We start from the raw sequence: 13,004 nt of genomic DNA on the forward strand, positions 1-13,004 counted from the left end.
ATAGAAAACCTATGCCCCTACAAAAACCTGCACACAATAAAGCAGCTTTATTCATAATTGCCAAAAGTTGGAAGCAGTCAAGATGACTTTTAAAACCTGAATGAATAAACTAAGGTGCCAGCAGGCAATGGAATATTCGGCACCAAAAAGAAGTGGGCTATCCAGTCATGAAAAGGAAGAAACTTAAATGAATATTGCTGTAAAAGAAGTTAATTTGAAACGGCTACTAATCATTCCAAGTGTATGACATTCTAGAAAAGGCAAAGCCATAGAGATTGGTGGTAAGAGTGTTGAGTAGATGGAACATGAATGTTTTAGAGTAGGGAAACTATTTTGATGACACTATAATGATGGATGTAGGAGGTCATTATATATTTGTCAAAACCCATAGACTGTACAACACAACAAAAAGTGAACCCTCTTGGAAGCTATGGTGTTTGGGTGATGACGATAAGTCAATGTAGGTTTAACACATGCATCACTCTGGTGCAGGATTTTGATAATAGGGGAAGGAGCTGAGGCAGTATTTCAGAACTCTGTACTTTCTGCTCAATTTTTCTGAAAGCCTAGAGCTACTTTTAAAAAATCTATGAATTAAAACAGAACTAAATTATATTCTATATAACTAAGAAGTAGCAGTAGCAGTCACTTCTTGGCAAACCTCAAGAACAGAATCTAGACATTTGCATCTGTGCCCAAGGCCTCAGGCAACATTGAAGATGGCCAGGACAGAACATGACAGTCATTGGGATGAAAATCAATAGTAGCCACAGGCTCTCCACCATTTATTCATTATTAAGATATGGCCCACTCAAAGGGAATGATGTTGTTTTCAAGCCGCGTCGCCTCTCCTTCCCCACAGCAATTAATCTTTTCATTATCTTCTTATTCCTATAAGGAAAGAAACAGAATTTTGAAAATTTGTTACAGTAAGATAGACCATTCATTCTATACCAACCACAGTAAAGCCGGAATCTACTTCTAGCATTTCTTAGTAATTTGCCCTACCACCTAAAATTTTATGCAGTAAAGACAGACAGGATTATTCACTCATATTTCTTCACATGTTCTACTTTAATTTATAACTGCCCTATCCTGTTTCTACTGACTCTCTCAACATACTCTCAAGAAGGCCACCAATGGTGTCCTAAATTGACATTCCCAACAGCACTGCAGTAACCACAGGCTTACATGGCCATCGCACTGCCAACCGTTTCCTTCTGAAACTCTTTGCCCATCACTTTTAACTTTCCTTTCAACCTCTACCTGTACTTCAGTTGCTCACCTGCCATTGAGATGCTGATTCTCTTTGGGGTTCTTTCCACTACATACTCCCACGCACAATTTATATGCTCAAGACTCCCAAATGGGTTTCTTTCTTGCCTACATTCTCCCAGAACTCTAGACCCATAGCCAGCATGTCCCATGTGTCCCATCCTTTGCCACTGAACTGGACTTTTCTTTTTTTTTTTTTTAAATTTTTTTAATGTTTTACTTATTTTTAATACAGAGAGAGACAGAGCATGAGAGGGGGAGGGGCAGAGAGAGAAGGAGACACAGAACCGGAAGCAGGCTCCAGGCTCTGAGCTAGCTGTCAGCACAGAGCCTGACGCGGGGCTCGAACCCACGAACGTGAGATCTGACCTGAGCCGAAGTCGGAGGCTTAACCGACTGAGCCACCCAGGCACCCCTGAACTGGACTTTTCTACCTTTCCATCTAGTAAGACAACAACTGTTCCTTCTACTCCTACATTTCTTATATTTGTTCCGTTTCACTTTAAATTCTTTGCCAAACTCATAGACTGTATCTTTCCAGAATTATAATAATCTCTTACCTTTAAATTTAGTTTCTGTTGCAAGATTTCAATCCACTTCCTTAAAATAGCCTTAGTTTTCTTTTCTCCACACTCATATCACCTCCATCCAACTCCATTGTCAAAAGCTGAATTTTGGAGGTGCCTGGGTGGCTCAGTCAGTTAAGCAGCTGACTTCGGCTCACATCATAATCTCACAGCTCATGCATTCAAGCCCCATGTCGGGCTCTGTGCTGACAGCCCAGAGCCCAGAGCCCATTTCGAATTCCGTGTCTCCCTCTTTCTGCCCCTCCCCAGCTCAGGCTCTGCCCCTCTTCTCTCCTTCCCCTCCTCCCCAGCTCAAGCTCTGCAGCCCAGAGCCCATTTCGAATTCTGTGTCTCCCTCTCTCTTCACCTCCCCAGCTTAAGCTCTGCTCCTCTTCTCTCCTTCAATAGTAAATAAACACTAAAAAAAATTTTTTTAAAGCTGAATTTTGTACTCCTGGATAAACATTAGGAGTTCCATGGTCTATATAAAATCTAAAGCAGAGGTTATGTGTACGCCCAATGGTTTATTTTCCTGGATGATGAGTATGTAGTTATCATATTCTCACAGGAGTCTATGCCACAGAAGTGACTGAGAAATTATGACCCACAGGATAACGTGAAACCTTCTATGTAGATATAAAAGTTGCAATGATCTGCTCCTCCCCTTCCCAGACTTTTTTCACTTCTATGTATTTGTATGAGCTATTTCCACTACCAGAATGCCCTAATTATTACTTTCCAACTGGTAAACTCTTCCTCGGTATATGTAATCCCTTGGGAAGTTTCCCTAAGCTACTCCAATATAGGTATTACCCATACATTTTCACAGCCTCCCTTACTTCTTTTCCTTCCAGCGTGCTACATGGATTTTGTCTTACTAATTTGTGTATCCCCAAGTGAGGGATTGAACATGTATGTAGTGAACTCCAGTGTGTTTTTTTCCCCTAAAACGTTTTTTTCCCCTTAAAACACATCTCTAAAATTGAGGCAGTTAAGGTCCTAACTTGGGTACTTAATTAAGGTTTCTAAGAAGCCACATTTATCTGAGTTCTAATCCATTACTAAGGTTTTTGCTTCCTACTTTTGCCTAATCTATACAACAAATGAAGAAATCAACATATTGGCCCTCCACCTTCTCCTGCTAAATTATTCAAAAACCCATCAAGACATCTCCCTTTCCTTGTGCCAGACTTAGAAAAATATTTAAGGGTTACCTCTTAGCACATTCGGGGCATAACATATTATCTTCTAGGCCCGGGGATGGGAAAGTGCAGGCAGGTAACAGGAAGAGAGAGATCATCCTCTTGGGGGTGTCAGGTACCCAGGCCTGACCTGCATGAAACTGCAGGCGAACCCAACCTTTTGTGTCTGCCAAGAGAGGTCTGCCATGGACCACACACCACCTGACGCCTGAGGAGGGAAAGAGAAGCAGATATAAACAGCTAACATCAAATAACAGCCCCAATCCGAGCTCTCAGCAAATCACTCTTGTTTTGCTCTTACATTCTGTTGATGACTCGAATGAAAAGACGAAAAAATGTCTACCAAAGGCACTATAATCTAACTTCACAAATTACATAGCACAAGGGATAATAATTAGTTTTCTTAATTTTTTTAATGTTTTATTTTTGAGAAAGACAGAGTGAGAGTGGAGAGGGGCAGAGAGAGGGGGAGACACAGGATCTGAAGCCCCAGACTCCAAGCTGTAAGCCCAGAACCCAACATGGGGCTCAAATTCATGAACTTCAAGATCATGACCTGAGCCGAAGTTGGACGTTTAACCAGCTGAGCCACCCCTGGATGACAATTGTCTTTTTGGAATGGTTGCTTTGTGTCTAAGATTTTGCTAAGTGGTTTACATGTATGAATACATCTACTCTTAAGAGAATTATTAATATTGACCTTCTATTTACTTTTATTTACAGGTGAGGTAACTGAAGCTTATTGTGTTAAATATCACAATTTTCCCAGAAGCATGACATGGATCTAGATATTCTGATTCAAAGCCCATTTGCCCAACTATTATACTGTACTGCCTCAACAAGAAAAAACAGGCAAAAGGATCTTTGTTTAAAAGTCTAAGGAACAGGGGCACATGGGTGGCTCAGTTAGTTGAGAGTCTGACTTTGGCTAAGGTCATGATCTCAAGGTCTGTGGGTTCAAGCCCTGGGTCAGGCTCTGTGCTGACAGTTCAGAGCCTGGAGCCTGCTTCAGATTCTGTGTCTCTGTTTCTCTCTGCAACTCCCTCATTCATTCTTTCTCTCTCTCTCTCTCTCTCTCTCTCTCTCTCTGAAAAATAAACATTAAAGAACTTAAGTCTAAGGAACAATCTAATTGGGAAGATGCAATCTTTAAGAGAAAACAAAGTCCTACATGTATCAGATCACAGTAGGTGCTTAGTAACTACTGAATGAACAGGAACTAGAAGGTTCAGTTAGTGTGTCTAGGATACTACTAGCTCATATGGCACATTAATGAAAATTAGACAGAGGTGTCATCTTTGGGAAAGCAGTCTTCCAGAGACAGCTTTGTGGCTGCAGAGTACTTTTACAAATTAGCAAAAGGTGCCCAATTACCCTCAGAGAAGGGAGTGAAGCTTGGGGAGCAGACAATAGGCCAATTTCAGCTTCCTGTCTTCTTTTATGCTGGATTTCTTGTGAGTGAACCAAGGGCTTGCATTTAAAAAACAAAACAAGGGGTGCCTGCATGGGTCAGTCAGTTAAGCGCAAGTCATGATCTCACAGTTTGTGAATTGGAGCCTGGCAATGGCTCTGTGCTGACAGCTCAGAGCCTGGAGCCTGCTTCAGATTTGGTCTCCCTCTCTCTACCCCTTCCCCACTCATGATCTCATTCTCTTTCTCAAAAATAAACACTAAATAAATAAATAAATAAAACACAACACTTCCAGTAATGGGGTGGGCAGAGGGAAAGAATTCAAGCCAAAAAGGAGGGGGACTTTGTGCTGGCCTGAGATGGGGTCTGTTGGACATGAAAACAGAACTATCACACACAGGAGCAGGAGCTGGAGAAAAGTGGAGCTAAGTTATTCTCAAGATTCTTTTAAGAGGACAGGGTTCCCAAACATTTTAATTATTATTGCCTACTTTTTAATATGTCAGGTTGTACCTTGTAAGTCTCAAAATCATCTGATGAAGTAGAATAATTATAAATGTCATTGTGTAAATCAGGATACCAGGGCTTAAGGTAAGTAACTTGCCAATGCCACATACCCAGGAAGTAAGGATTTGAAACAATCCTTAACCAATACTTAATCACTGTGTTAAGAAGTTGAGTTCGTGAGTTCGAGCCCCACCTCAGGATCTATGCTGACAGGAGTGCCTAAAGCCTACATCAGATTCTGTGTCTCCCTCTGTCTCTGCCCTTCCTCCACTCACACTGTCTCTCTTTCAAAAAAAAAAAAAAAACATTGAAAAAAAATTTAAGATTGAAAAAAAGGCCTTGAGGGAGGAAGAAACAGGGAAAGGGGGAGACTGTGGCTGACCTTCAAATTATGCTTTCTTCCCACCTCAAACTTTGGCTTATGTTTTTTAAAAAAAGGTCACCACTCAATCACCTAGCTTAGACACTCATCCAGGTAAAACTTGGCTACCTAGCAATCAAAAGATAATGCAAATATAAATCTAATATTAATCTACATTATTTTAACTCTTTCCTTTTCACTACCTTTCAGTATGGGACTAATAAAATTTTGAATTTAACTTAAAAATTTTGTTTTGAAAGAGAGAGAAACAGAGCGTGAGTAGGGGAGGTGCAAAAAGAGGGGGAGACAAAGAATCCAAAGCAAGCTCCAGGCTTTGAACTGTCAGCACAGAGCCCAATGTGGGGCTAGAACTCATGAACAGTGAGATCATGACCTGAGCCAAAGTTGGATGCTTAACTGACTGACCTATCCAGGTGCCCCTAAAATTGAACCTTCTTTCTAGGGAATAGTACTCACTTTTTTTTCTTAAGTAGGCTCCATGCGCATCATGGAACTTGAACTCATGACCATGAAATCAAGAGTTTGTATGGTCTATTGACTAAGCTAGCCAGGTGCTCCATTGCTCACTCTTTTAAGGTTGATCTTACCAGAAGCTTTCAGCAGAAAGGTCTCAACGGAAGCAGGAATGGGACGTGAATTCACAGACTTGGGTTGACTGGCTTTTGCAGCAATTCTTGACCACGCTGCCAACACGCCTTCTTGCGCTGATGTTACCACTTCAACTATATTAATCCCTTCCTCTCTCTTACTCTTCTTACAACTTTTCCGAATCCTTGCTCTCTTAGCTGTCATCTTGCAGTTTGTCGAACATGACTCCAATTTGGCCTCTGGTGATACTGCAGCAATATTCTGCAAATGGGATTCATGGTGAGTATTCAGGGAAGTGCTACTGCCCTAAAGACTTTTGTGTTGTGTTAATTTTATCATTCTTTATTCATTGGCCCAAGTATATAAGTGTGGGAAAGATTTAGGACTGTTAGTTCCCTCAGAGCAGCAGTTTTCTAGGAGAAATTTTTGATTCTTAAAACTGGGGGGCTAGGGAAGCAGAGTGGCTTACCACTGACATTTAGTGGGTAAAGGCCAGGGATATTTAGGCCCAAAATGCACCAGAAAGCCCCTGCCCCCATCAAATAAATTATTTGACCCAAAATGTCAAGTCTGTTTTTTTTTTTACTGAAGTAGAGTTGACATACAGTAATATATTAGTTTCAAGTGTACAACACAGTGATTCAAGATATACATGTATTACCAAGCAATCACCATTAAGTCTAGTTACCTTTTGTCACCATACAAAGTTGTTACATTACTGGCTGTATTCCCTATGCTGTATATCTCATCCCCATGCCTTATGTACTTTATAACTGGAAGTTACTACCTTTTAATTCCTATTCTTTATTTTGTCCATCCTCCCCACCCCACCCTTCAGGCAACCTCCGGATCATTCCTGTATCTATGAATCTGTTTGTTTTGTTTTAACTGGTTTTTTTTTTTTTTTAGATTCCACATATAAGTGAAATCATATGACTTTTGTCTTTCTATCTGACTTATTTCACTTAATACCTCTAGGGCTATACATATTGTCACAAATGGTAAGATTTCACTCTTTTTATGGCTGAATAATATCCCTTTGTATTATATATATATATAACATCTTCTTTATCCAAAATGTGGATAGCCCTGGCTGAGAAATCTTGCCTTAGAGATACAACATATAGAGATGGTGGGAGAGTAGGAACAATTCACAATCAGAACTCACCTTTACATTATCACCACACTCCTTACTCACCTCATTTATTTCAGAGTAAGCATGTTTCTGGAGCCTCAGATAAACATCCATTTTCTAAGGAAATTAAGAGGGGAAATAAAAATTACAAATTGACAAAACTTTCCACACTGTGCAGCAGAGTTTCCCAACAGTGTACTCACCCGGCCATCGGTACTCAAGTTAAGTTGTTGGCACCAGTTCCGTAAAGTGTCCCAACGTACTTTATTAACTGGAGGCAAACTGGTTGGCAAGGGAAGGCTTGGTGTATTACAAGTATGATTTGGACAAGACTTGAATTGTTCACTCATTTGAGGATGACAAACTGAAAAAAGAAGGAAATCAAAGCAGTAATGATTTAGTAGTGGTAAGATTACAATTTAACAAAGTTCTTACTAATTTCTCACAACCCAATTTGTGTGTGTGTGTGTGTGTGTATAATTTTCCCGTCTATTACAAGTAGAGTAATAAATTCTGTAATTAAAGGACTTACCCAAGGTCACATCTCTATTAAAATGGCAAACCTGGAACTAAAACCTACATTTTGAAATTCCTAATCTTAGTTTTTTTTTTACACTACACACAGCAACTTGTTTTTTACAGCCATCAACAACCACCTGGGTGGAACGTTTTATTAGATCACTACTCCAAAATGTCTAGATTTTGAACCAAAACTACCAGTTGTCCCTAGGGAAATCAAAGAACCCTCCCAAGCACCAATGGTCCTTCATTCTGTCTGCCTGACTCATTGTCCTGGGCAGCATCCCATCTGACCTCACTCTGCTCAGGTGTGACCTGTCACTGTTGACTTTGCATTGAAGTCCTCATTCTTGGCCCAGAAAATATAATCATTCTGAAAATACTTATTTGATGCCTTTATGTAAGCACTGAGAACAGATTCAAAGGGTCATGACATTTAAGAGTTGCTAGATATTTGAAAAAAAAATTTATGTTTATTTTATTTTTGACAGATAGAGTGTGAGCATGGGGGAGGGGCAGAGAGTGAGGGAGACAGCATATGAAGCAGAAAAGCTGCTAGATATTTGATCAGTAATTATGTATCAAGTAAAATACCAATTGGAGGGAATGATGATCAAAGGCTACAAATTTTCAGTTATAAGATGAAGAAGTTCTGGGGATCCAATGTACAGCATAGTGACTACTTTTTCATTTTTTTAAACGATTTATTTTATTTTTAGAGAGGGAGAGCTCAAGCGGGGGCGGGGGAAGGGGGCCAGAGACAGACAGACAGAGAGAATCTCAAGCAGGCCACACCCTTAGTGCAGAGCCCTACACGGGGCTCAATCCCATAACCCTGGGATTATGACCTGAGCCAAAATCAAGCACAGACACTCAACCAACTGAGCCACCCAGGCGCCCAGCATAGTGACTGTTGTTAACAATATTAGGCTGTATGTTTTTTAAAAAATGTTTTTAATGTTTATTTTTGAAAGAGACAGAGTCTGAGTTGGGGGTACAGAGAGAGAGGGAACACAGAATCCGAAGCAGACTCCAGGCTCTTGAGTTGTCAGCACAGAGCCTGACACAAGGGTCGACCTCACAAATGATGAGCTCATGACCTGGGCCAAAGTCTGACACTTAGCTGACTGAGCCACCCACGTGCCCCATATGCTGTATATTTTAAAGTTGCTGAGAGTAGGAGTACCTGGGTGAATCAGTCAGTTGAGCACCCACCCTTGGTTTCATCTCAGGTCCTCATGAGATGGAGCCCCACGCAGAGAACACAGAGCCTACTTGGGATTCTCTCTCTCCCTCTCAAAATAAAAGTTAAAAAAAAAAAAAAAAAAAAGAAAACAGTACAATAAAGTTGCTGAGAGTAAATCTTTAAATGTTCTCTTGAGCAGGGGAGGTAACTGTGTGAGGTGATGGATATGCTAATTAACCTTATTTTGGTAACATTTTGCAATATAAATGTGTATCAATCATCACATTGTACACCTTAAGATTACACAAGGTTATATAATTATATCTCAAAGCTGGAAAAAATCACCTAATCTTTATAAGAGTATGTAAAATATTGGGGCGCCTGGGTGGCTCAGTCAGTTGAGCGTCCGGCTTTGGCTCAGGTCATGATCTCACAGTTCGTGAGTTCAAGCCCCGCGTCAGGCTCTGTGCTGACAGCTGAGAGCCTGGAGCCTGCTTCCGATTCTGGGTCTCCCTCTCTCTTTGCTCCTCCCCTGCTCATGCTGTCTCTCTGTCTCTCAAAAATAAATTAAAAATAAAAAATAAAGATTCTGTTGTCTCCTACTCTCTGCCCCTCCCCAGCTCACTCTCTCTCTATCTCTGTCTCTCAAAATAAAATAAAGACATAAAATTTTTTTTTTCAAGTATGTAAAATATGTATTAACCAAAATAAAAGATTGAGCTTTATCTCAAAGCTGGGAATTTAAATTCATATCTAGCTGACTGTAAGACCATGTTCTGTCCAAGGCACTTCACACACCCATTTTCGTGTCTTAAAAGCAAGTCACAGTGCCTAGCAAACAGAGTGCGGGAGTCTGAGAGCTCTCCTACCACAGGTAATCAGGATGAGATTTAAGGAAGAAAGGAGAAATCTTGTTCCTTGACTTTCTGGAGCTGAGGGAGCAGCGAACTGAGCAATCCCTGTCCCCATACCTTTCTTGCTCATCCCGGGCAGCTCCTGGCCCACTTCTGAAGTTGAAGAAACACTTGGTTCCATCTGCTGTTCTTCACTAGGCTCCTCATTAACTGGAACCAATGTGAGAACCACAGTTTCTTCCTCTAATGCCGCCTCAGGGAAATTCTGGAAAGGGAAAGGTCAACCACAGATTCGCATTGATGCCATATGACTAAACTGCTTACTTCCGAACCACAGTTCCTAAGAAGAAACTCCAATAGGTGGCTGGAGAGAAGACTTATGGTGATTCCTTGAATTTGATGTTCATTAGCAGACCCTTTAGTAGATAAGAGAAACAGGGGTGCCTGGCTGGCTCAGTCTGTGGAGAGGGCAACTCCTGATCTTGGGGTTGGGAGTTCAAGTCCCTCATTGTGTGTAGAGATTGCTTAGAAAATCATAAATAAATAAATAAGTGTCAGAGAAAGAATGAGGAAATGGACAAAAGTAGATGTACAGATGGGTATAGATGAAACACTATGTCTGGAGCCATTTCCCCCAAGGCCTGCCTCTCCCTCAGCTGAAACACTTTGATTTGACCAGCTAAACCTATATGGAATGTGTTCCTGCCTTCCCATCTTCTATCACGATTTTGGATGAGTCCCAATTCCAGCTATCATCAACCCTCTTGATAAATGCAATAATTTCCTGTTACTCCAAACTCCATTCATTCTGCAGATTGTTCTCTGCCTTTCTTCTCTTTTCTTTTTTATTTTTTTTGAGAGAGAGAGAAAAAGAGAGAGACAGAGTAGGGAAGGGGCAGAGGGAGAGACAGAATCTTAAGCAGGTTACCCATTCAGCATGGAGCCAGAATAGAAAGTGAGATCACGACCTGAGCTGAAATCAAGAGTAGGTCGCTTAACTGAACTGAGCCCAGGTGCCCCATCTCCTGCTTTTTAAAAAACACTTCAATGGCTTATCATGGCTATTCAGGTTAAAGACAAAACGGCCACACATGTCCTACAAATTTCTGTAGTCTGACCCCTGCCTGCCACTCCAGCTCAAGACCCCTGAGTTTTTTAAGGTCCGGGCATATTGGCCTTATTTCAGCCCTGAGGGGAATGAATAGATCTGTTTTACTCTCTGCTCCAATCAAAGCAGGACATCGAGTGCCCAGTTACGGAAAAAAACAGTCATTTACCTGTTTTGCACAGTACACGTGCACCACACTTTGTGCTTTCTGTATTTCTCTCACTTATTCTTCACTGCACATGTATAATAATTTATCATATTTTTATTTTACAAATTAGGCAGCTGAGTCTCAAAAATTAAATAAACAACTTCAGAGTAACATGTGCTTAAATTTCTGAATTTAGCTTTTCCTCTCAAATCCAAAGGTTTTGAGAAACTCCATTCCTATTGCGATACTTGATTCTCAAAACAGCCAAGTGGATCTGTGAGGGCCGTGCCCTTCCCCCATTTCCTTCTCAATGGCTTCCCATTGCACACACTCTCATCCTCCATATGTACAACACCTTAAAGTTTTTGTTCTAATGTTTATTTATTTTTCAGAAAGAGAGAGAGAGAGAGACAGCAAGAGACAGCACATGCGCGGGGAGGAGCAGAGAGAGAGGGAGACACAGAATTGGAAGCAGGCTCCAGGCTCTGAGCTGTCAGCTGAGCCCCAGGGGGGCTTGAATTCACTAACCGTGAGACCTTGACCTGAGCCCAAGTCAGATGCTTAAGCCACTAAGTCATCCAGGCTCCCCAAGATTTTATTTTTAAGTAATCTCTACTTTTAAGGTGGGGGAACATAGAACCCCAAGATCCAAGGCTCTTGCTCTACCGACTGGCCCAGTCAGTCACCCCTGTGTTAACACTTTCAAAGCACTCCCATGAACATTCATTGGTCAGCTTAAAACAAAAAAGTTGTTGGGGGATTATTACTCCACTCTAGAGAGAAGGAGAGGCTCAAAGCAGCCATATGACTTGTCGGTCATCCATATACTTAAAATTTGGAGTAGGAGTAACTCCCCGATGGAAGAAATCAAATTGGTCACTTCACTTTCTGACCTTATCCACATTACTCCCTCTCACTTTCCTTTTATTGTCACTGTCCGTTTCGTTATGTTTTCCTCTTGCCCAGCTACAACGTGTTTTTCCACAGAATACACCTCTTACTTCGGCCTGGGAAGGGGAATCTTTGCTTCGTCGTTTTCACTCTCACCCAAATAGACATGGAACCACAATTGCGTTCAAGAAAAGTAATAATCCACTTGTAAAGAGGAGAGACTCCAAGATGGAGATTTCTGACACTCAGAAAGGAAGTCCCGTGACAAGAAAGAAACATAAGCAAGCTCTAGAAAGACTTTGGAAAATGAATCTGTAGGAAAATACATTCAACAGGAATGAAACCTACCTGCTCGTTGTTTTCAAAACTTGAGTACGCCATTTCGAGAAATATTTAAGGGAAGGCGAAACCAGCAATGACGGGACGCCGGCCCTTCACTCCTTTCCACCTGGAGGCTTTCAGCCTGATTTCTCCTTTTATAAGCAAATGTCCCTGTCTACTTCCGGTTTCCCAGAGGAGCGGGTTTTCCTTGCTCCTCTTCTTCCCCTCCCTCTGATCTGACAGTGTGACAATTTCATCAGTTTTACACTCCCTCTGGTCCATTATGTGACAGTTGGGCTTTTGGGTAATGGAATATCACTCCTAATATATTTTTTAAAATAAGAATTTTAGGGGCACCGGCTTGGCTCCATAGGTAGAGCCTGCGACTCTTGATCTCGCGATCGTGAGTTCAAGCCAGAGGTAGTTTACTTAAAATAAACAAATAAAAAGGATTTTTGTCTTTATTATTTTAAGGTGAGATGTGGGAGAAAACTAGAAATGAATTCTTGCTAACAAGTTACAAGTGAATAAAAAAATTTTTTTTTAACATTTCTAGGACAATATTGGTCCTGGATTGAACTGGACCTAGATTGTTTGGATTGAATGAAGTTATTATGGAGGAAATAAAAAAAAAAAAAAAGAATCAGAGGTATTTTACAACTGATTTATATCCATGGGTGTGTCATTCACTGGGAGATTAGATTTAAATTGTAGGGGGTGGATTACAATCTCTCCTGGATCAAGTTCTAAACACAAATATTAAATCTGCTTTACTGGTGAGCTGGGTAGAGGGAACGATTGGGCTGTTTAGAACAGGAACAGCAAGGGGCATCTGGGTGGCTCTGCCTGTTAATCGATGAACTTCAGTTCAGGTCATGATCTCACTGTTCCTAAGTTCATGATCTCACTGA

At 41.0% G+C, this 13,004-nt stretch overlaps 1 protein-coding gene across 1 annotated transcript; it reads right to left on the minus strand.

Annotated features, from left to right (window-relative positions):
- Positions 1–785: 785 nt before the first annotated feature.
- Positions 786–12,153, minus strand: DPPA2 (developmental pluripotency associated 2). Its single transcript, XM_029938705.1, has 7 exons — positions 12,121–12,153; positions 9,743–9,890; positions 7,270–7,430; positions 7,130–7,183; positions 5,931–6,192; positions 3,056–3,251; positions 786–891 (listed from the first exon to the last, which is right to left on the minus strand). The coding sequence occupies exons 1-7, from the start codon at positions 12,151–12,153 to the stop codon at positions 786–788; spliced, it is 960 nt and encodes a 319-aa protein (XP_029794565.1).
- Between the last annotated feature and the right edge of the window lie 851 nt (positions 12,154–13,004).

This window comes from Suricata suricatta, chromosome 5, assembly GCF_006229205.1.
Source record: "Suricata suricatta isolate VVHF042 chromosome 5, meerkat_22Aug2017_6uvM2_HiC, whole genome shotgun sequence".
Classification (NCBI taxonomy): Eukaryota; Metazoa; Chordata; class Mammalia; order Carnivora; family Herpestidae; genus Suricata; species Suricata suricatta.

Excerpts from the sequence above, each read along its gene's own strand:
- DPPA2 (XM_029938705.1), bottom strand. The coding sequence starts at position 12,153 with ATGGCGTACTCAAGTTTTGAAAACAACGAGCAG. Across the intron at positions 9,891-12,120 it reads GTTTTGAAAACAACGAGCAG|AATTTCCCTGAGGCGGCATT; the intron begins GTAGGTTTCATT and ends TTCCCTTTCCAG. Across the intron at positions 7,431-9,742 it reads GCCCGGGATGAGCAAGAAAG|TTTGTCATCCTCAAATGAGT; the intron begins GTATGGGGACAG and ends TTCTTTTTTCAG.